The sequence below is a fragment of the Cricetulus griseus genome, chromosome 2, assembly GCF_003668045.3.
Source record: "Cricetulus griseus strain 17A/GY chromosome 2, alternate assembly CriGri-PICRH-1.0, whole genome shotgun sequence".
Classification (NCBI taxonomy): domain Eukaryota; kingdom Metazoa; phylum Chordata; class Mammalia; order Rodentia; family Cricetidae; genus Cricetulus; species Cricetulus griseus.
The window spans coordinates 413,286,587-413,312,368 of NC_048595.1; the positions used below are offsets into that span (position 1 = coordinate 413,286,587).

The window sequence follows — 25,782 nt, forward strand, 5'->3', positions numbered from 1 at the left end:
GAGGAATTTTTCTTAAAAAGGTGAGTTTAGTATTTCAGGAAATCTTGACTACAAAATTAATTAAAATAGAAACTGTCTTTGCAGAATTACTTTCAATGAGTCAGTAAACACATCCATCCACAGTCAACTACAGCTCTTGAAAGAGGGGAGAACTTATTCCTAGAGTTAAAGTACCCAATTTTTAACAAAAAGTTACAAGACATATTTGAAATATGGACTATTCCAGAAAAAACTGAGTAAATAGATAAAAATAATAAATTGCAAAGAAATATAAAATATAACCTACAAGAAAAAAATAGAAGACACCTCAGAAGAAGCCTAGGTTTTGAACTTAGTAGGCATGTGTTTTATGCTTTCCTAAATATGCCCAGAAATATACAAAGAAACAGGGACCCAGAAGGCAGAGTAGCGACCCCACCACTCTTGAGTAAAACCCACGAGCCAGGGAGCCCACAGTCATCTCAGAAAGAAAAGAAATGTTGACTAGATTATACTGTTTTTTTTTTTTATAATTTAAAATTTTTTTGCTGGCTTGGTTTTGGTTTTGATGAGTTCTCTATTTCTTTAAAAAGATTTTAGATTTATTTGTTTTATGTATATGGTGCACTACCTGCATGTACACCTGCAGGCCAGAAGAGGCCACCAGATCCCATTACAGACAGTTGTGAGCCACCACGTGGTTGCTGGGAATTGAACTCAGGTCCTCTGGAAGAGCAGCCAATTCTCTTAACCACTGAGCCATCTCTCCAACCCCTCTTGTTTTTCTTATGCCTTCATTACATATGCTTTCCTCTCATTCACATTTTGTTTTGCCTTTTTCTTTTACCCTACCTCATTCGCTTTACATATATATATATATATTATATATATATATATATATATATATATATATATATATATCATGCACTTAAATTTATATATGTATATATATTTAAGTGCATGAATGTTTACCTGTGCCCCATGTGCAGAGGCCAGAAGAGGGCATTAGATCCCCTGGAATGTGAGTTCCAGAAGGTTAGGAGTTGCTAATGTGGGTGCTGGGAATTGAACCCAGGTCTTCTAGAAGTACAACAAGTATTCTTAACCACTGAGTCATCTCTGCAGCTCTTTATTCTTTTTTTATTTCTTAGTTAAAAATACCATTAACTTTAATAATCTTTAAAAATCCTGGTTTATCCTATGAGTGTCCAGTTATAAGCTAAGTACTACGTCGCTTTTTTATTGCATTTCACTGTTTTAACTATGACTGACTGCTTCCTCTCTTCTATATGGGGCAGGAACCATCAGTCTGAGAGAAGACCACCACTAAGAAAATATAATACAAAACAACAACAAAAGAGTAGGGGAAATAGAAATACATACCCATTACAACAGATGCACAAATTACAGTGTAGAAACACACAAGAAAATGTGAAAGCAAGCTCATAACTCCCCAGTAACTGCAAGCAATGATAGTTTGTGAAATGCTGAACAAGGAATGTTTTTAATTTTTATTTTTAAAAATGATCAGTTACTTCAAGGGGGACTTAAACAGATGAATGAAGTAAGGAAGTCAATTCAGGACCTGTATACAGAAGTCAGTAACACAAACGAGAAATTCAACGACCCGGAAGAAAACTTAAGCAAAGAAATTTAAATTCTAAGAGGGGAAAATAAACGTCAAAACAGAAATACTAGGAACAAGAAACTCCAATAAGTCAAAATCAGTTGAGTTTTGGTGAGTGATCTCTGAAACCAACAAGTCAGCAGTGGGAAGAAATCCCATTTTGTCACTATACCTGAGAGAGGGGAGTGGCCGAACACTATCCAGAGGGAGAATCTACTGCTAAAATCTGAATTAGCCTGAGGACCTGACTAACTACATGTCAAGGAGCCTGAATCTGGCCTGCTCCCAGCCTCAGGGTGAGTAAAGGGAAACAGCTGTGGAGAACCGGAGGGTTAGGTGCTGAAAGGTCAAAGGCTGTGGACTACAAGAGGCTTAACTCCAAAAGGGGAGGGCATAGGGATAGTCCCTCCCTCGGGCTAGGAGCAGGTAGTATCACCTGAGGATGATAGCCCTGGCTTTGACTCTGAGTTCTACAGAGGCCAATGGTGGAATAACATCTGGAACAACTTACCTGTTATTCACTGCTGTAGAGCCCAAGAGTTCCAGGCAGGTACTTGTTACCCACAGCTGCATCCATAATGCAGGTGACTGGTACTTAGGAAGTCTTGAATATAAGACAGCATCTGTCTGTACTAATCTGCATGCTATTGTTGCTTCCCATAGTTCCAATGTACTTGGGAGACACTTGCCAGTTTAAACATTAGCCATCCCAGAAACCATTATCTGGGGAGCCTTGGGAGAATCCGAGAGCCTGCCTAGCCCACAGACAGCAAGACTAAATGTGTCCAGCAGAGGCCCTTGGTATACAAAGGAACTACCAAGATGAAGACAGTTCTGGTGAATGGCAGTTACTCGTTCAGTACATAATTGGCAACAGCGTAAACTATAGAAAAGAAACGTGAACGGAGTCCAGAAGTCAACTGGCCCCAGCCAGGACCTGTGTAATTGGCAATCCCCAAGCTTTGAAGGCACAGAAAGCTAATCTAACACCACATCCTTTTCTCGCTGACAGTTTTTGTGTATTTGTTTTCTGAAACAGGTCTATGTAGCTTTGGCTGGCCTGGTACTCACTTATATAGCCCAGGCTGGCCTTGAATTCACAGAGATCTGTCTGCCTTTGCCTCCCAAGTGCTAGCATTAAAGGTTATGCCAGCATTCCTGGCCCTTCTCTCTCTCTTTTGATCCCTCCCACTTTTATTCTTTTATTCCTTTTAGCAGCATTTTCCTTGTAGTTTTCTTTTTCAGTTTTTTCTCTCTTTTTTCTCTTTCTTTTGTCTAGTGTTTCCTCATCCACCACTCTACATTTAGTAATATTTTTGTTTTATCTTACTGGTTCTTTAGCACTCTGATATTTATATATTCATTCCTATCTTATTTACCTAATTTTGCTTTTGAATTTTTATTGAAAAATTTAATTAATTAATTAATCAATTAATTTTTGAGACAGGGTTTATTTGTATTGCTTTGGAGCCTGTCCTGGAACTCACTCTGTAGACCAGGCTGGCCTCAAACCCACAGAGATCTGTCTGCCTCCATCTCGTGAGTACTGGGATTAAAGGCATGTGCCACCATTGCCTGGTTGAAAAACATTTTTTAAATTTTCTAATCCTTTGCTCTTCCACACCATCCATTCTTCTTCATCGTTCTCATTTTCTTTCATCTTGCTTCTCTTCTTCTCCCCTATCTCCTTTTATCTTGTTTATTTATTGCTTCCATACTTAATCTAAACAATTTAGAACTTGATAGCACCATCTATAGTAGTATGCCATTTTCAGTTCTGTGACACTGGTGCCTTATTAGGGGCTTTAATTGATTTTAAGTGCATTTCTGTATCTTGAACGGTTTGATGACATCCTGTTGCATCAATTAATTTTCTCCTCACTGAGTAGTAGTGCAGATGGATTATCATGAGTAGGCTGCTCAATAAAAAGATACCTAAATGAAACCAGGACAGATATTTAAACCAACAGATACACAAATTGTAACACAGAAGCACACATAAAAAGTGAAGAAGTAAGACAATGTAATACCCCCCAAGGGTCAGAACTGAACAATTACTGAACTAGAAGAAATACTTAAATATGTAAATTTCAGGTGAAGACTGGTAAAGATGATCAGTGATCTTTCTGAAATCAGACCCAAACAAGCAGATAATTCAACTCAGTACTTGGAGAGCAAAGTCAGCAATGTAGAGGAAAAAGTCTATAAAATGGGTGGATAAATCAATAACATGGATGAAAAAGTTAGCAATGTAGAGGAAAAAGTCAATAAAATGGGTGAGAAAAATCAGTAATATGGATGAAAAAGTCAGCAATATGAAAGAAAAAGTCAGCAAAGAAATTGAGACTGCGTGGGGTAGTGGGGGTGGGAATTGAAGTGATAGAGTTGAAAAACTCAATGACTTAAATTAAAATACAGTGGGAAGCATCACCGGTGGACACAACCAAGCTGAAGAATGCCAGGGATGGAGGGCAAGGTTGGTAAAATAAATACATCCAAATATCAAAAAGGGAGAATGTGAGTACAGCCAAAATGTCCAACAACCCTGGGATCCAACTAAGAGAGCAGACTTCAGAACCTATGGGATAAACAAAAGATAAAAACAAACAAACAGAAACCCCAAACACTGTAAGTACAGAGAAGCTGTACAATGAAATCATAACAGAAAACTTCAAAAGTCTAAGAAAGAAATACACATCCAAACATAAGAGTCATTTAAAAAGGCAATAGACATGTCTGAGAAGAACCTGTCCACAACATCTTATAATGAAAATGGAGAACAAACAAAGCAAGGGAATAAAATTGAAAGGAAAAAAAAATCACCAATGCATCTATAGTGGCAAGCATCACAACAATATCATCTCTTATCAGCAACCGTAAAAGCTGTACCACATGGCATGGTGTATTTATAGCTGTGAAAGTAAATGCCTGCCAACTGAGAGTGCATGATCTAGCAAAGCTATCTTTGAAAACGGATGGAGAAATATGAGCATTTCAAAACAAGCACAAATGAAGGCGGTATCTGACCATTAAGCTGTACTCTGCACACAGGGGAGAGAACGATAGAACAGGAAAGAGTCAGTTTCACCAGAGAAATAGAATGAAGTAGAGATAGGAAAGACTCCATCATGTCCAGTATAGTAACTCAGAAAATGGGGAGAAAGCAAGGAACAAACAATCCAATTAAAAATAAAAAAAAGGAAACCAATCGATAATGACCGTAAGTGTAAACCACTTCAAGTCACCAATAAAGTCTTGGGATGTCTGATTGAGAGAAAAATAAGATCCAACAACTATTTGTTGTTTCCAAGGGACACACCTCATCAATAAAGACACAGATTACACAGAATGGGAATCAAAGTGTGGAAAACATCCTTTCAAGGAAATAGAAGTGGCTCCTTCCTGTCTCCATTGTAATTCCCCTGTCCCATCCCAGTCCTGTAGCAGGCCATGTGCAAGGACCTGTCTTCCCACTCTACCGCCTGGGGACTCAGCCAAACCTTGCTGTGGATCCAGCTCCTACCCTGCACCCCTCTGTGTCAGCTGTCAACACTCTCCATCCAAAACTCAGTGGCCACACCAGCCTGGGAAGCAGGCAAGCCACCTTCACTCTCCTTATGTTCCTACATTGTAGTTTCCCTAGTCTCATGCCCTGTAGCAGACCTTTGCTGGGGCCTGCCCTCCCTCTCTGCCTCCATTCCCCAGGCACTCAACCTAATCTTGTGGTAGACCCTGCTTTCCTCCTTCTGTGGACCCTCTCAGTGCCCCCTTCTAGTCCATCACCTTTGCTTTGTGTCAGTCCCAATACCTAAAAATACTTTCTACCAGACTTCCACCAGCCATACCCAGCAGGGACCCAGGTTAAGTGCATGACACTATCTTTCTTGTCCTCCTTTTCAATCTCTCCATCTCACCCTCACCAGTAACAACCTGCTTACGCTTGCCCCTCCTTCCACGTCAATTCCACTCACTGAAGATTCCAAGTCTTGCTTCAACCCAAGGTCCCCCTAGCCCTTTCATCCCTGTCTCTTCAGATAATTCTTTGCTTTACTAAAACCTACTTGTCGGGTCCACTCTTACCATCACACCTCCAACTTCCAGTGGACTCCAACCTCTAGATGTGAACAAGATCTCCTTAGTTCTTTCCTTGAGCCCAGCTCTAGTCCTCTTTATCACCATTGACCTGCAGAAGCATTCTCTAAGATCCAGAGAGGGCAACAGAAAACAAGAAATGGAACACAGCAAAGACAAGATCAGCTATCAAAACCTAGACTCACAAGGATCCCAATCCCAGATGCCTAGAAACCAGCACAAAGACACGATCATTAACAGTCAACACAGTATGTCTTTACCAGAACCCAGCAGACTCACTACAGTTGACTCTGAGGAATATAATATAGGTGAAACACAAGACAAGGACTTTAAAGTAACTATTATGACTATATTCAAAGATTTTAAAGAGGATATGAATAAATCCCTTAATGAGGTCTGTGAAAGCACAAACAGTGGAATGAAATGATGAAGAGTTCAAGACCTGAAAGTAGGAACAGAATCACTAAAGAAAACCCAAACAGATAAAACTGGAGATGTAAAGTTGGAGAAGCCAAATGAAAACCTCAGAGGTAAATCTCACCAACAGAGTACAAAACATGGAAGAGAGAATCTCTTGAATCTACACTGAAGACAGGGTAAAAGAAATGGATGCATCACTCAAAGAAAATGTTAAATCTAAAAAAAATTCAGGCACAAAACATCTAGGAAACACAGGACACTATGAAAAGACCAAATTTATGAATAAAAAGGATAGAAGGAGTAGGAGAAATCCTTTGATGCACCCAAGAAGCATATGTTAACATCAAGGATAGCTGTCACCTCTGTGTAAAAGGATGGAAGAATATATTCCAAGCAATTGTACCAAAGAGGCAAGCAGGTGTAACCATTTTAGTATCTGAAAAAAAGTAGACTTTAAAGTAAAACTGACCAGAGGAGATGGGGAAGGACACTCCATACTCATCAAGGAAAAGGTCCCCCAGGAAGATACTGCATTTCTAAACATTTTTGCACCAAACAAATGGACATCATGTTCATAAAAGAAACATTACTAAGTCACATATTGACATTCACACAGTGATAGTGAATACCCCACTTTTGCCAATAGACAGGTAAGTCATGAGACAAAAACTAAACAGAGACATGCTGGAGTTAAATAATGTCATAAATCAAATGGACCTATCTTCTCAGCATCTCATGGAATTTCTTCAAAATTGACCACATATTTGGACACAAAGCAAGCTTAATGGATATAAGAAAATTGAAATAACACCCCAGTGAGAATAGTAAACCTCAGGAAACCAAGGACAAAAGATGCTGTAGTGGATATGTAGAGAGAGTGTAGAGAGAGAGAACCTATAAACACTACTGGTAGAAATGCAAACTTGGGCAATCATTGTGGAAATCAGTATGGAGTTTTCTCCCAAAACCAAAAAGTAGAATGACCTTTTGACTCTGTGTTTATTGCTGCTGTGCTATTCACAATAGCCAGGAAATGGAGCCAGTCAAGATGTCCATCTTAAAGAATACATGGCCCATATACACAATGGAGCTTTATTCACTCACAAAGTAAAATGAACTCATGGCATTTGCAGGAAAATTGATGGCACTGGCAATTGTTTATGCTGAATGCAATAAGCCAGACTCAGTAAGACACAAACCATATGTTTTCTATCATATTCAGAACCTAGACTAAAAATTATCTGTACATATAAAATGCTAAGTAAAAGCCAGACACAAAATGTTATATCTATATAGCTTTGTTTACAATAATTATTCAGAAAGGGTAGATCCTTAGAAATAAATGCAAACTGGTAATTTCAGGGGCTAGGGGCAAATGCTTGGATGAAGCTGTTTTCTCTAGCTGATATAATTCCCAGAGGACTGAAAGAAGGAGGCTGTCTTCTAGAAGTATGCCAGCAGTTTAGGAACAAGTTCTGCATTCCTAAAGGAAGACCCAGATGGAAAATTACAACATCCACAAAATTCCATCCCTTGTGCTCTGGACAGTCACTTCCTGTGTGTGTTCTGAGAGGATTCTCATGTACCATTCCTCCCAGGTGAAATCATAGGAACGTGGGAGTGACTGTAACTCCCACAGTTGCAGCTGGTTTCACGTCAACAGGGTCCATACTTTCCATCCTTTACTAGCTGTTTAAATTCCACTAACTTTCATATCACACACATCTGATCTTGACAGCTAATTCCGTCTGCAATAAGATAAATAGCATGTCTGTTATCAAAACTGAGCATGGATTCCTGGGCATCAAAGTATATCTCTTCTATGCTCCTGTTGTATACCAGCAACCCCACCTGTCCTGAACAATAGTCATCATTGCCTTGACATCTAAGACGGCCACTACATTCCATGCTTACTTGCACTTTGTCTACTAGAACTGCCTAGGCAGTGGCCATAATTCATAGTGTAATCTCTTCTTTTGTCTCCTGATGAGTGTGTTCCCCATTTGGGGACTAAGACCTTTAAACCTACAGAATTCAGAGTTCTGGGGTAATAAAAATTATCCAAATGATAAGGTTGCCAGATGAAACACAGGAAGTTCTATTAAACTGAATTTCAGATAAACATCATAAAAGTATTATCTCAAATATTGAGCGAGATAAATTGTTCATCTGAAGCACAACCAGATTTACTTATTTCTATTTTCTACCAAGAGAGCCACTGGGAACAATCCAAAGTGGCTACTTTTGTTTTCATTCTCAGACTCAAGTACTCTCCTGATTGGAGTTACAGATTTATGTAAAGAAAAGCGTGATTAGCAAGGTATTGTCTATGTGTTGACACTATACAGTCTTAACAAGTCATTTCACATTTCATTGATACTATTTTTTTTTAAAGATGGGGTCTCATATATCTCATGCTCACCTCTAAAAGGCTTTACAGCTTAGTATGACCTTGAACTTGCAATTTTCCTGACGAGATTATAGACATGGTAGTCACTTCTGCACCTTCCTCACCATAAAGTGGTTCTGATTAAATGATATATGATACCCTGAGCTACTGGATCACACCTTGCAAATTTGGAATAACAATGATGATTGAGTCCATGTAGGAAGTGAAGAAAAATTTACTTAGAATATTTATTTGCATGTGTCAAAATACATTATCAATACTTCAAGGGGGAAGGATTCTCAATCTATGTCAAGTGACCAGCTGTAGCAAAAGACAGCACTGTCTTGAGAGGGTCAGCATTTTTCATTGTTGCTGGCAGATCAGACATTAGATAGAATTAATAACTAAATCAACCTTGGTAAATGGGAACCCAGGCTGTTGAGCACTTGCAAGCCTCTCGTAGCCACCACAATCACTACTTCAGGACTTCACCTATGGTGCCATTTTTGCAGTATCTGATGACAGAAGCGGGGTGCCATGAGCTGACTGTCTTTTGTGTACCTGGCTACTCAATGGCTCTCTCAGACTCTTGTACCCATTCCACTGTGTCCCATCCATTTGCCACCCACCCGATACAGGGTGCCTCCAAATACCTCCATCCCACACCTTCTTGACATTTGTCTTCAAATGGCGTTTTCCTTTAGGATTTCCTGATTGGCTGGCCAGGATATTTGTCACTACTCACAGGTTACTATACAGTGAAACCTCACTAAATTCACAATAGTGTTTACCACTGGGTCAAGAGATACTAGCGACAAAGGAAACTTTGGTGTTATAGTTTTATTTTTAAAAGAGACTCATATTACTGACAAAGTGGAAATAATATAGTATGTCCTCTTAGCACTTTATTTTATAGAAAGACTCAAGAAAGAGCCCCCCCCCCCGATTACTGTCATCAAGGCACCCAGGCATAGTGGGGAAAGTGCCCATTATATGGGATTCTTTTTGGCACTGGGATCATGGCTCAGCCAGTAAAGTGCTTGCCTCACAAACATGAGAATCTGGGTTCAATCCTCAAAACCCAGTAAAAATACTGGGCCTAGTGGTGTGTACTTGTAACCCCAGCACTGGGGAGGCAGCAGCAGATGGAGCTCCTGGATTTGCTGGCTAGCCAGCCCAGCCTAATCAGTTAGTTCTAGGCCAATAAGAGGCTTTGTCTCAAAGGGAGTGGGTGCTGTTCCTGAGTGATATTCAAGGTTATCATCTGACCTCCACACATGCATATACAAGCATTCATGAGCATGTGCACACAATCACACACACACACACACACACACACACACACACACACACACACACGCGCACACACACACATTTAAAAAAGAGTACTAACTTTGTGCCAAATGTGTAATCTTTCATAAACCAATTTGGACTTTCAAGTATGACAAACTTTGCCTAGAAAATACATTCCCTCTCTCCTTATCATTGTGAAAAGAATGAGTTTTCTCCATTTGCCACAACACAAAGTAGCCCAAATGACATGCAAATATCATAGTGCTATTCTGCTCCTCCGGCCCAAAGCAGTGAAACCTGTCATCTCTGGACCTCTGGTACTATAAATCAAATATATATTTTCTCTTTAACCTTTCTTAGTTACTTTGTCACAGCAATGAAAAGCATGACTAACTCTATAGTTTCTTTGTGTGACTGCTATAACAAATTACCACACATTTGGTGCTTGAGACAATCAATTTATTCTCTCACAGTTCTGAAGGTCAGCAGTTCAAAATCAGTTTTACTAGGTTGAAATCACAACAGGAGAGCCATGTTTCCTCTGGGAGCTGGGGAGGATGGATGAAGAGAATCCATTCTTGTGCCCACCAGCTTCTGGTGAGCATAGGTGCCCCTTGACCCGATACAGGGTGCCTCCAAATACCTCTGTGTCATCTTCCCAGCACCTGCTCTTTGAGTGTCAGCCCTATCTGAGTGTCTCTTAGAAGGATTCTATGATGGAATGTACGACCCACCTTGATAACCCACCATTATTTCCCACCTTAAGACCCTTAGTCATATCTGCAAGGTTTTTGCCAGATAAGATGAATATTTACAGGAACCAGGGATTAGGACCCGTTATGTTTAGGGACCACTAGACAGTCTACTACAGTGTATTTAAACTTAAATGATTGTCCCTTAGTATCCGTAGGAGATTGATTCCAGGATCCTCACAAGATACTAGAACTCTCAAGTAACAACCCATGTCCCTTAGTCTAGTGTTTGCATATAACCTATGTATATCTTGCTATGTACTTATAACACTCAATACAAGTGTCATAAAATAGTTATATGCATTGCTTCAGGAAAATATAATATTCCATGCAGACACATTTTGTAAAATATTTTAAAACTTTTTATTGATTTTTTTGTGATTTCACATTATGCACCCCAATCCCATTCATCTTTCCATCCCTTTGTATCTGCCATTCTATACCACCCCCAAATAAAATAAAAATTTAACAAATATCATTGGGGAAGCTGTAGTGTGTCACAGTGAGTCACACAGTATACCTTTTAGTCCATACAACTTTACTTGTAAGTGTTCATTGCAACGTTGGTCTTGTTTAAGATTTCTGCTACACTATCAATACTGGGCCGTCACTGGGACTCCTCTTGGATATCCCATTGTTGCCTTGTGTCATGGAGGTTCTGCAGTTTTGAATTTGCAGGACCAACCCCTTCAAGTGCTCCAGCAGTTTATAGATGGGGCGGATGTTGGGGTGGGCCAACTCATAGCCCTGGTTCTGGGCCTGGGTGGTAGCTGAGCTGGTCAGCCTGCCAGCTCTCCCTCGTCCTCACCACCAGGGCAAGCTCTCCAGCACTACCCAGGCTAGCTCACCCAGTGCAACAGGCAGCAAGGGATAGGGACAGTTCTTCTGCTCTCACACCCTCAGGACTGTCTCACTCTCACACCACCAAAGCCAGCTCTACTTTGCTTCCCAGGCAAGGTGCAGGGCTGCAATTGGTGAGGGACAGGACTAGCTCTCCTGCCCGACACTGATGTACAGGGGATAGGGAGCGGGAGGGGAAGGGCATCTTTCCCTTGAGCACACCATCACATGGCATGTGAGGAGGGTCACCTCTCCCACTCTCATGCCTGTTCCCCCATCAACAGGGGCAGTTTCTATATTTTGTAGAATAGTTTAATGTGCAGTTATCTGGATATGCAGTTGTGATACGCATATATAGAAGGATGACTAATATTCATATACTAGATATGTGTACCTCTAATAAAAACTTTAAGCTGTTATAACAGAAGTTCCCTATTATAAATAAACTTTTGTCAAGAGAGAGACTCTGAGACAGCATACAGTTCAGAGATCAGCCATCCAAGGATCCTAATTGATGCCATTCTTCCAGCTATTTCTAATAAGGTACCCGACAAGTGAAGAACCATGTTGGGGATGACAAACCCCAGGATGATATACTTAGGTGGATAAGTATAAGTAGTGTAAGTATAGACTATGAATCAAGTCTTGAGAGTAAAGATGTTTCCAGACACTGAGCTATATAAAAACATCATTTCTTCTGAAAAAAAAAATCATTAAAAGCATACAGTCAAGACCCCAGGGCACACTTGATAACTCGATAGATATTCATCTCTTGTCTAGTCTATGCATCACATTTCACTCTGCCCTCGGGACACCAAGGGGCTTCCAGCTGGCAGAAGATGCAAATTCTGTTCCCAGTTTACTGCTGTGTGGTTGTGTGTGGTGGACAGTTAACTGAGAGCAGCCATACTTGAGCCTGTCACATGTCCCTGGTTTAGATGTTGAAATTCTGTATTTCAAGCCTGAGTCTGCTAAGAGTAATAGCATGAGACTGAGTGGTGTCAGTGAGCAGGATAACCCCATGCCCCAAGGTTCCCAGACAAAGAGGGAAACCTGCCGCCTGTCGGGTCGCTGAGAGGCATTGGAGCAGCTTCCATACACTAGTGCCATCCCGGTGCTCTTGGGCATTGTACTCAGCACTTCTGAGATGATAAAGACAGATTCAGATAAAGAAAAACCTCTAAAGGTTTACACTACATTTAAAAATATATGTAGGCTTGTGAGAGAAAAAGTAACAGAAGGAAATAGAGTAGATGGTTGTGGTAGGATTTGCTGAAGGAAGCAGAGGCAGGCGGATTTCCACAGAGAAACCCTGTCTCAGAAAAAAAGAAACAAAAGGAAGTAAAAGTAGAATAGTAAAAAAGCCACCTAGAGATGAAAAATACACAGATAATCTGGATACTAAATGCCATACTGTTGTCTTTAAATTGTTTGATTGCCAAGGAAAGAATTACTGCTGCTAAAATACATTTGATTAGAAATGCTGCTAAATTAATCCAACTTATACATTTTAAAAATGCTTTGACTTCAAAATTTAAGTCTAAGGACAGGCTACTTAGAAATAAAGGTTTTGTTTGTATTTCCACAGAAAATAAAAACTATGGATTCCTTCCAGACTAATATGGTTTGATCAAGCAAGACCCCCTGAAGCTGAGATGATACAGCCTTACAGACTACAAAAACAAGGACTTGGTCAGGTTTCTATGTTTTATCATGATCCCCATGGTATGAACATCACCCCAAATCAGCAGGAAGCAGTTTAGAAAGAACGACACCCATATTCCCAAATATTGTTTATAAATGTTTTCATTTAAATGGGGTTGGTTATAAATGATAATGAGCATAGTCAATTTTTTTTTAAAGAAAGAAAAGGGAGAATAGAATATAGGAATGAATACTTTGCATTGGTATGGATTTTCATTTATTGATATAACTTTAAGGTCAATTTTGTCATATGTATGTCTCCTCTTGTTTAGGTATTGTGTTTATACAGATCTTTTACCTATAATAGTCAGAACTTATAATTAGGTTAGTTAGATTTTCTAGATTTACAGAGATGTATTTGAGATGGTTAGGTATTCTTCAAACCTTTCAAAGACCTACAGAAATATGGCATTTAAATGGTTTAGGGTTTTTCTTGGCAGTGAGACACAACTGCTCCTGGCACACCAATTACGTCAGAAAGGAGGATGGGCATTGAAGAAACTTGTTATGGAGTTTGCTTTCAACATGGCAAGATTAGCCATTTGGGCAAGAAACTGCTCTTGCCTGGACTGTTTGTTGCTATATGAACTAGACATGCAGGACCCACAAGAAAGTGACTGCTGAACTTACAACACAAGACAGTACTAAAGGGTTCCTGTTAAAATGGAAAAGTGTGCGAGACACACTGTGGCCTATAGGCTGAAGATGGATGCCCTAACGTTACAGAAGAACTTTGGGTGACTGTCCAGGTAGCCAGATGTCTCTGTCAATTCTAGAGTTTATATATTATTCTTCTGTGGTCTTTGATAGAATTGAAGACAGATAGTTATGGTTATAGTTTTCTTCAGTTATTATAAAAGATAAGTTATCTTTCTTTTTATTTAGACAGAAAAGAGGAGATGATGGGGAATGTACTGTGTATGTTTATCTTATTGATTGTTTAATAAAGTTCTGTTTGGCCAATGAGACAGCAAGTTAGGCAGGACTAGGAGTCAAAGAGGATTCTGGGAAATGTAGTAGAGAAGTGGTGATCCAGGCAGGAAGTGACATAGAAAGGAGACTCATTTAAGTGAAGGAGAAATAGGAAGGGCCCTTTTCTGCTCTTCCTCCAGCAGCGCAAAGTGACCCACCGGCAAGGAGGGACGCCAATAAGGCATCCGATAAGATAAGTCTTATAAAATATATAGATTTATGATAATTAAGACTGAGCTAACAGATGAGAATCCTAGTCATTGGCCAAGCAGCATTGTACCTAATACAAGTTTCTGTGTATTCATTTGGGCCCTAACTCAGGCGGGTGGCTGGCGTAAAGCGCACATGTGGCAGTGGGGCTCGGCAGCTTTTGGCAGAAAGATTTATCGTAACAACTGAGTATCTGGGAAGGGAAGGGAAAATATTTCACATGTAAAGGGGATGTTCATTGCTGGGATATTAATCTATTGTAACTTATATTCTAATTATTATATTTAGAATGCTTGGGTTGCCACATACCAAGTTCAGCTGTCTTGTTAAAAGACTTAGAGAGACCATATGAAGAAAGCCACAGGGAGCGTGTGAGGGATAATTCCTGACATTACATGACAGAGGGACAGGAAGAGTGGAGCAAGTGAGGGAGAGAATATTAGATTATGAGAGACTATCAAAGTAGAAGACTACAGATCCTAAGCATTTCTCATGGAAGTGTCTATCATGTAAGCAAGCCATCATGAGTTCCAGCCCAGTCCAGTGTATAAATGATTTTAAGTCTGTATGACATTCAAGATCTTGGGAAGCAGAACTGCCCAACTAAGCACAATCAACTTAGTATCCTTAACTTACAACGGTCTCACTGTAAAATCTAAGAAAAACACCTCCAAGTCTTCAAATGAAATTCAGACAAATGACATATAACCTATTTACTCACAACAGGAAAACAGAAATGACTAGAAAGCACAAAACCTTTCATTATTATTTAAAGGACCACTAACACTCAGTGCTTTTGGTGAAAATGTAAAACAGCATTGGAGAATATTCTATGTCTGAAAAATTACTGAGGAAATTCAAGCATAGTGTGTGTGTGTGTGTGTGTGTGTGTGTGTGTGTGTGTGTGTGTACTGTACACACGTTCAAAAAATCCTGTTAGGCTACCTTCTCTCCTTTTCTAGCCCCCAAATTCTGGTCTCCCAAGCCCCACTGCTTACCAGGGATCTCCATGTCCTCCCTGCCTCTTTGGGAACTCGACAGATTCCCAGCCTGCCTCTTGACAGGGACTCTCCTGCCACCAAAGGTGACTGAAGATCTAGAGTCTTGCCAGTTGCCTGACTAGAACCCTCCAGTTGGCTGTATGGGACCCTCCAGTTGACTGGCTGGTTGGCTTTGAGACCTGGGATCAATCCATACTGCCAGGGAAAACTTGTTTCAAGATCCTTGACCAAGCTGCTGAAGGCACATGACTATAAAAGACAGAAAACCTGGGAACTTTCAATATCGGACAAACCGGAAACTAGATACCAAACCTGCTATGAATGTGATCCTCTTGAACACTGGTAAATCCCTCTGCTAAAAGAGGAAAGGGAACTGGGAAATAAAAGAAACTCAACCAACAAACTAACTCCAGATATGCAAATCCAAATGCAGAAATAAAAACACAACAAAAGTAACATATTTCCACCAAAAACTACAAATCCCACAGTATTGACCCTTAATGACAATGACATGAAAGAACTTCCAAAGAACCTGAGCTAGTGAGAGATCACTGACTCAGGTCTGACAAATGGGGAACCCACATAAGACCAAACTAGACTCCCTTAATATAGGGGACAATGGTTGGACTGGGACAATATATGAGGCCACTGGCAGTGGGTCCAAGATCTAACACGAGGGAGGGGGGAGGGGGAGGGAGTTAAAAAAAGAAAACAAGCAATGTCAGGACAGGCAATCAAAACAGCACAAAATCAACAAAATGAGAGGAGTTAATATACATCTTTTCAATAGTAAGTCTGAATATTAGTGGTCTCAATTACCCAATAAAGACACAGACTAACAGATGCAATTGGATCAACAGGGGCTGGAGAGCTCAGCACTGCTGTTCTTGAAGAAGATGGAGAGGTTCAGTCCCCTGCCCTACATAGTGGCTCACAACAGTCTAACTCTGTTGCTGGAGAGATCTGGCATCCTTTTCTGGACTCTGCAGGCATAAGGCATGTACATATGTGCATGCATACATGCAGGCAGAACACCCATGCATATATATATATATATATATATATATATTTTAAAAAAAGGAGACAGTATCCATCTTTTTGCTGCCTTCACATTACCATACTGCACCATCAATGGTAAATATCACCTTTGGGTAAAAGAATGTCAAAAGGTATTCCAAGCTAATGGAAGTAAGAAACAAGCAGGTATAGCCATTCTAATATCTGAAAAAATAGTTTTCACCCCATTACTGGAGGAGCTAAGAAAGGAAACTATATATTCATTAAAGAAAAAAAACCAATAAACAGAACATTGCAAGCCTATACATACACACATCAAAAACAGGGGCACCCAATTTCATAAAAGAAACACGTGTAGATCTAAAATCATAGATTGACATAGTGATTACTGGGTAATTTCAATACCCCACTCTCACCAATAGCCATCTGGAAATAAAATAAACAGAGAATGTCTGGAGTTAAATGACACCATGAACTAGGTGGACCTAACATAGCTACAGAATATGCCATACAAGGACTAAATAATATTCATTCTTTTTAGCTATCCACAAAACTTTCTCCCAAATTCACCACATATTAGGACCTAAAGTGAGTCTCAACAAATACAGGAAAATTAAAATAACATCCTGCAGGAAGAGATAATCAAAACCAGAGTTGAAGTGAAATAGAGACAAAGAAAACAGACAACATAAAAATTGATGAAAAAAGAATTGACTCCCTGAAATAATGAACAAGATTGACTAAACTTTAGCCAAATTAAATATGAAAGGATTCAAATAAATAAAATTGGAGATGGAAAGTAAGACATCATAACAGACACCAAAGAAATCCAGAGAATCATAAGGACAAACTTTAAAGATCTATATCCCATCAAACTGGAAAGTCTAAAAGAAATGGATGAATTTATATATATATGAACTACAAAAGCTAAATCAAGATGAAATAAATCATTTGTAATAGACCAGGGAATTCAGTGAGAGAGAAGCATTAATTGAAAATCTTCCAACAAAAAAAAAGAAAAGAAAAGAAAAGAAAAGAAAAGAAAAAAGAAAAAGCAAAAACCCAGGGCCAGATGGTTTCCATACAATTCTGCTAGACCTTAAAAAAGCTAACAACAAATTTCCCTAAATTATTCCATAAAATGGAAAATGAAGGAACATTTCTGAAGTCTTTCTAAAAAGCTATTATTACATTGACACCAAAACCAGACAAAGACACAACAAGAAAGAAACTGTAGGTCAGTATGTGCAAAAATTCTCAATTAAAAAAAGAAAAACCTGCAAACAGGACAGATTTTAGGTTGAAGGTTTTGTGGCTGGGTTGATGTCGCAGTCTCACTGCTGGGAGCCTTGCCCAGCTATATAAAGCAGTCAATTCCAGCTCTCTATCCCCCATTACTAGGAGAGTTCACTAAGGGCACTCCAGGAGTAAAGTGGTGTAGAACTTTGTGGGAGGGACCAACCAATGATTGGTCCAACTTGAGGCCCACACCGCAAGAGGGAGTCGTGCCTGACACTGCCTGGATAGCCAGGAACCAGAGGCTAGACAACCCAGAGACCCAGGATAGAAACAACACACAACTGACAAATTTTTTTTTTAAAAAGTCAATGAAATGATTCCTAATGATACTTGGCTATCCTCATAGATCAGTGCCTAGCCCAGTTGTCATCAGAGAAACATCCAGCAACTGATGGGAGCATATGCAGAGATCCACAGCCAAACACTACGAGGAGCCACGGGAAACCCACAGAAGAAGGGGAGGAAAGGATTTTAGGAGCCAGAGGGTTGAGGACACTGCAAGAACACAGGCCACAGAATCAACTAAGCATGGCTCATGAGGGCTTTACAGAGATTGACGCTACAAACACAGACCCTGTATGGGTGTGACCTAGGTCCTCTGCATATATAATTGTGTAGCTTGGTGTTCTTGTGGGACTCCCAACAGTGGGAGTAGGGGTGTCTCTGACTCTTTTGTCTGCTCTTAGCCCCTTTTCCTCCTACTGGCTTGCCTCGTCCAGTCTTGATAAGAGGATTTGTGCCTAGTCCCAGGCATGAAGTCCCATCCTAGCTAAGGAGCTACCGGAAACTGGTAGTTGCTGAGAAAGGGAGAGTCAGTTTTCTTTAGGCTTCTGGCAGGTTGACCATGTTCCAGTAAATTCCTGCACAGCCAAGAGTGTACTGGCAGCGCAAATTATACTTGATGGGTTTAAAAAAAATAAAAAAGAGTACACGGCATTGTGTGAGTAGGGAAGGGGGCATAGATGCGGGAAGAGATAGGAAAAGGGGTGAATATGATCAAAATCCATGATATGAAATTCTCAAAGACCTAATACAAATAAAAAAATGTATTTGACTCAAGTATGAAAATGGATATACATATATGTGAGAATAACAAAGATTAAAAGACCTAAAATTGTTAATATGGTAAGGGAATTATAACTACTTTTATTTAGCTTGTTTTTCATGCTTTCCATTTTCCAAAATTTTTTTTGGGTGGGGAAGCAGGGTTTCTCTGTGTAGCTCTGACTATCTTGGAACTCGCTCTGTAGACCAGGCTGGCCTTGAACTCACAGAGATCTGCCTGCCTTTGCTTCTTGAGTGCTGGGATTAAAGGTGTGTGCCACCACTTCCCGGCCTTTCAAAACTTTTTAATGAGCATGGATCAAGTAAAGAAGAACATTATTAGTTATAGAGCTTTGAGCTGTTGACTTAGGTAATTAAGTTCCCAGCTAGAGTTATTTAATATAATTCTATCTTTTGAAATTTCAGAGGGAATTTAGCGATGGCTTTGATTCCATCAAAGGATGAGGAATAGAACTAGACACTTGGATGTCAAAAGCAAGTTGGACAGAGTATTTGGAAGCAGAACCTTAACTGAGGTCTCGAACTCATTCTGGTCCTATGCTGCCTTTTAATACAGCTGTCAGCATCAGTAATTCAAATGGGAAGGAGAGACTGCCTAAAATGAAGCAGTATGTGGAGAAAGGTTTGCCTGGAGTACCTTCCATTTACATTCAGAGTCTGAAACAAGGTGCTATGTTTTGTAATATAACCATTTTAAAAATTCTACTAAAATAATTTCCTATGCTTTTACATGTCCTTTGAGTTTATATTTATAATCACTACTACATTTTCAGCAGAATCGCACACTAACCTGGGGGGTTAATTGACACTTTGCTTTTCTTTCAAAGGATTTTCCCCCTTAATTGATCAGTACACACAGAGTAAGAACATTTAGTATATTTAGAGACATTTCTACCTAGAGGCATTTGAATAATTTTGAATTTATTGGTAGTTAATTGATTTAAAAGTGACCATTTTTGAATAAGTATTTGAATAATTATTCTTAAGTTTTGCTATGAGGGAGACACACTTAGCTGAGCTTCTGTTGGATTTTGCCTTTGAAGCCACCTTTTCATTTCGAATCTCAAGAACCCAAACTAACCCTCCTACTTTCAGTTAAAATGTTTGCTTTGATACCTCATTCTTTCGGAGAGAAACATAAATTCCTCCTCCTTAAACTCTCAGGGTTTATGGGTAAACATCTCGACTTTACCTCCTGTGGAGATGAGACTATTCTTACAATGCTTGGACGTTTGTGGATTAGGGCTTCGCCTGGTGCAAAGGCTATACTTCTGTCTTCCCTCCCAAGAGGTACGTGTAACCGTGGAGGTGCTTCATCTTCTTTTATCAGCAGGGTGTGAATAGGGGGCAGCAGAGTCTCTTCGGGTATTGACTCGGCACTTTCATAAAGAGCTGGATCTGAGAGATCTTGGTCCAACACTTTCAAAACTGGTATTACCAGGCTTTCCTTATCACCCTTGTCCACAAGCTACAAAAAAAGCAAGAAAACAAACTTAATCATTATTCACTAATGAGCATTTAAGTTAATAAATCAAAAATTCATTGTATGCTTGTTCTTTATGTACTACTAATGACATTTTTAAGTTAGGGCATTCCTGAATAAGACATGGAGAAATCTTATACTTGCCTGAGACTATTACCACAACGTGAAAAGCAGTGGTTTATGCAGCAGTGGTTTGCATGTGTCTGGACTGCATAAATGAGGGACATGCTAAGGAAATCTGGGGACTACTGTTTCACTGTCATTGTCTCCATGAAACAAGGAAAACTTCAGTACCAAAATACTACAAAGGGCAATATCACAACTACATCAAAAACACAAAGGAAAATGTAATAGCAAAATAATACTTAGAAGGGTAACATAAAGGCTAGCTTCTTCAGCTAAATAAATTCCATGTTATACAAAAGTCTCTATCTTGCTTCCCAACTCCTTTCCCTGACTTGGGGGAAATTGTACACGTGGATTCTTCAACTGAAACTTGGGAGCTACTGAACCTAGGTGGGAACAATGAAGTAGCATCAAAAAGCAGAGACCAAGTTTTTATTCTTTAATGGTTTGCATGAAGATCCATTACTTCATAATGAAAAACTCTATTACATTAATTCCCCCTTTTCCTGATTTCTATCATGAAATGTATACAGTTATTATTACATGGACAATGCTCACTGCATGGTGAGCGCTTCTGGTCAAAGTCAAAACGTGCATTGACACCTGCTTTTCAGAGCTTATGCAGAACTTCACGGCTTTTCTCCTTCTCTTCACTAACACCTTTAACCCTCCTTCCTTGCTGTACACTCTAAAGTGTTACTGTTTTCCTAGAGTCTGTATCCATAGAGTAATTTAACCTAAAAATATCTGAGTATAGATATTGTCATAATTTCAGTGATGCTTGGTTAATTTTCACCTGTAAGTACTTCTTCCTTCATAGAATAATGATAATTAGAAATTCTCTTGGGGCTGGAGAGATGGCTCAGTGGTTAAGAGCACTGGCTGCCTTTGCAGAGGAACCCGATTCCCAGCACCCATTTGGTGGCTCACAACCATTTATAACTCCAGGATAGATTTAGCCCTCTTCTGACCTCTGCAGGAATCAGGCATGAATGTGTTGCACATTCAGGCAAGACACAAAATAAACCTTAAAAAAAAAAAGAAATTCTCTTACCCCATTTGAAATGGTTTCAGATTTTCTATTATAGATACCTGTTTAAAAGAAAATAACAAATACTCTGTTTTATAGAACAACATTGTATTACTTACATGTATGTACACTGATAAGCTTGGATTATAATAACATTCTATTACTTACATGTATGTACACTGATAGGCTAGGATTATAATTGCTCTCCCTTCAAGTAAAAGGCTATTAAAGCAGCTATTCAAACATGAGCACTATCTTAGTGAAAACAGGCTGAGAAGTCTCTAGGAGGATAAGGGGAGCAGATGAGAAACAAAGAAATGGAATGGAGCATGTAGGAATTGGCATGCAATCTTTATACTGTTCCCAAAGTCCCCTGGGCCATTTTACAGTCTACCAACAATGTACCAAGTTTTCCATATCCTCACATCCTGGCCAATGTTATCTTTTGGTATCAACTGTCTGACAAGGTCTAAGATGATATTTTATTTTGACTTTTACATTGAACTAATGGCTAGTGATGTTGAACATTTGTGTTTCTCTTTGTAGAGGTTTATATACAAGTTCCTTGGCCAATTTCAATCAGGTTATTTAAATTGATTTGTTATTGTTGTTAGTGAGTTGAGAAGATTCCTTATATAGTTTGGGTATTAGCTACGTACCAGATGCTTTGCAGATATTCTGTCCCATTCTGTACACTGCCTCTTCACTCATCGTGCTTTTTTGCTTCCCGTCAAAGCACTTTAGCTGGAAACAGCTCAGCCTTCTGTTTTTGCTTTTGGTACTAGCACTTTTGCTTTCTCACTAAAGGAATTAGCACTTGCACCAATGTCATCCAACCGTTTTCATATGTCACCTACAAATCTTACAGTTTCAATTCTCATGTTGTAAGACTCTAATTCTCTTCAACTCACTTGCTTTTTTAGAAATCCCATGGCTAATGGATAGAATGAAACTGCCTGTTCCATGCTTTTATAACTTGCAGCTTCGTCAAATTTATTTATTAGTTCTAGCATGTTTTTCTTGTGGAGTGTTTAGGGCGTTGCACATACAAGATCATGTCCTGTGCTGTCAAACTGCCTTCTTCAAGTCTGTCTGTTCCCACAGATTAGTCCTGCTCTCAGCCTTGGCGGGAAAAGCTTGTGTCTGCAGCAGTCAGGGTGGAAACTCAGAAGTGGTCAGTGTGCTGAGAAGTGAGCAGTGAATGCCCAACCTTAAATGCAGCGTTTATATCAACCCCCTTCAGGCTGGGGTGGGGGTCGGGAAGTGTGCAACAAAGAGTAGGAAGGCTTTCAGAAGATGAGGAGGAAGGAACACTGTGAAATGCTGTGTTCTGGATATGACACTACCATTGTACTCACCAACTCAGCAGCTACAATTACCTACATGAGACCTGCATGAAATCTAGCCAGTCATCACTCCAGCATGGATGGGCTGGGCAGGGTCTCATGAGGCTCCGTCCCTAGCTGGGGAGCTGTTGACATCAATGTCTACTAGAGAAGAGAGTAGTTTTTCTTTGGGTCTGTGGCTGCGGGTAGGCTGCTTATGTTCCAGGGCATGGTGCCTTACACACGCGCAAGCAGGCAGCCCTCACTGGGCTCATGGGACAATGACATGAAGTTGGGAAGGAAAGGTCCAGAAGAAGGAAGGGGAGATTTGGATTGGATACAGCCAAGACACACCATATACATTGTATGTGAAATTATCAAAGGATAAATAAAGATTCTAAAAATGCCAGGTCATGTCCTGTAAAAATATAATTTTGCTGTTTTCCTTTCTGAGTTGGATGATATTTACCTCTTTTTCTTGACTAATTGCTCTATTAGTACTATGCTCAATACAAGTCTCAGTGAAGGGCATCCTTGCCTTGTTCCAAGTTTAGAGAAAAACTATTTAAAAAACTGGGAGAGGGGCCAGTCATAGTGGCATGTGGGAGGAAGACGCAGGTGGATTGCTTGACTTTAAGGCCAGTTAGCCTGGTCTACATAGTGAATTTTTTTCTTTCTCTTTTAGATTTATTTTTATTTTATGAGTATTTTCCTATATGTATGTCTATTCCTCACATGTGTGCCTGTTGCCTGGGGAGGTCAGAAAAGGGTATTGGAGCCCCTAGAACTGGAGGCTGCATAATCACGTAGTGTAGGTTGAAAACAACATCTCTATTCTCCTAGATTAGTACAGTGACAGAGACATGAGCACACACACATATGTATCTATGGCTGATAGAGCTGAGGAATGGAAATAGCCTGGAAAGATGATTAAATTGCAGCACAAATCTTGCAACAGTAAATTATATTACACACTCCAGTTAAAGACTTTAGAGATATATAACCACATTTTTAAAAGTACAGTGGTATACTTCAACTTGCTTTCTAAATAAGTGTGAGAGAGATGTTTGGGAGATTGTGTGAACACTATTTTTCACAAATTAAATCTCTTACTGATAATTTACACTTAAGTTCTCAAATTAAGTACTAATTGAATTTCTTCCACTACAATTTCTCTATTTCTGCCTGTCTCTCTCTTTTTTTCTGTGTCTCTGTCTCTCACACACAGACACACACACATACACACACACATACACACACACAAACACACACACACACACACGCCCTACCTCAATAGTTCTACAGTTCAAAATGCTTAACAAAAAATATCTTTATAAATATCACAGTTGGGATTTAAGTTTTTTCTATCTTTAAAGAAGTAAAGAACCATTGCATTTTGTAAAAAACTGCTGGGGTTGGAGAGATGACTCAGCAGTAAGACATTGGCTGCTCTTGCAGAGGATCTAGATTCAATTCCCAGCACCCAATAGCAGCTCACAGCCACCTGCAACTCTAGTCCTAGAGGAAATGGTGCTCTCTGATGGCTTCTGAGGGCACCAGAAATACACTTGGTAGACAGACAGACATGTAGACAAAACACCCATACACATAAAATAATTTTAAAGGTTAAAAAACTCTTAATGGGGTCTAAGACTTGACTCTGAAATTCTTGCAAAATACAAATGTAATTGGTACAATAATAAAGTGTATATTTGATATATGACAAAAATGAAATTCATTTAAAACAAAACAGTAACTTTTATAATATAACTCCTTGCTTTAATTAGCTTAATAATAAACATAAAACTAACATGATTTTTTTTACCATGTGTCATAATTTCAGGCTTTTCTTCATATAGACTAAGCGATTTTTTTTCAGTTGATCTTTCATTCAAATTATCTTCCTAGACACACACAGAAAGAAAGAAAGAAAACATGTTGGGCAAAATACTTAAAGAACTAAAATGTTTTGTCTGCTTTCATAATTTTTATTTAAAGAATATTTTATTAGTTTCTGTCATAAAACTCACACTGATAAGACTACAAAGTTAACAAAATTTGAATATACATTTTCCTTCTGATTTTTACAGAGGATAACAAGGAGTTGGTGAGAAAATTAACCCATGCAGCATGATTTCAAAAGGAGTTGTTGCTCCCAAAAGAAGAAATACAAGAACCGAGATTCCTATTATTTAAGTAATGAAATGAAAGTAAAAGAGACACAAACTTCAATGCTAATTGTATAACTTCAAGCAGAAAGTGAGACTACCAGGGAATATATTTTTATTGGAATACATTATGGCCTATGTCTTTAAAATTATGTGTATATTTACAAAAGTTAAAGGAAATTTGTTTAACTTTTTTTAACAAAGTACTTTTTTAACTTTTTTTAACTTTTTTTAACAAAGTACTTTTATAATTAAGAGCACAAATCCATACCCTCGCTAACAACTGCTCTAAGTTTCCTCTAAAATGGTAACTCTATATTAGCAAATAGTAATTAATTTAACTCATAACATTACATTGCTGGCCAATTATTGCAGAGCAATTGTAAAACATAAAAATATCAGCATGACTAGTATTTCAGGGTTGTGATCATAGTAAATGTTTTATCTGAGCTAGGAATTGTTTATTTCTTGATCAAAACGTATAGGTTAGATTGCATACCTAAATTTCAAATACATTTTTAATTCAAATACATTTTTAAAACCCACTGCAGTCCAATAAAGCAAAAAATTCAATTTAAAATTTGTTGAAAAATTTAAAAGTATTTATCCAAAGAAGATAGACAAACGATCTGTGAGTGTATGAAAAAATATTCACACCATCCATCATTGGAGAAATGTAAACTTAAAAATGCAGAGTCAGCACTTTGAGCTCTTGAATGTCAGTAACACTATTAGGACTAGCAATGACAACTATATGGAAAACCAACAAGTGGCCAAGATCCAGAACCAGCTCACATTTTTTATTGGAATGTAAGATAGCAAAGCTACTCGTAGAAATGGTTTGGCATTTTTTCAAAACTTTAAACTGGGAGTTGCCATTTCACCCAGCTTCTGTTCCTGGGCATACACAGAGGAAAATTGAAAACATTTGTTCACACAAAAATGTATAATAAGATAGCCAAGCATATTGGTCCACATCTGTGATCTCAA

General features: G+C 39.0%; 1 protein-coding gene across 1 annotated transcript in view; it reads right to left on the reverse strand.

Moving 5' to 3' along the window:
* Nucleotides 1-25,782, reverse strand: part of C2cd6 (C2 calcium dependent domain containing 6) — a 96,117-nt gene that overhangs the window by 26,753 nt on the left and 43,582 nt on the right. Inside the window, 1 exon segment of the mRNA XM_035438834.1 lies at nucleotides 19,853-20,128. Within this exon segment, the coding sequence (XP_035294725.1) occupies nucleotides 19,853-20,128 (276 nt within the window).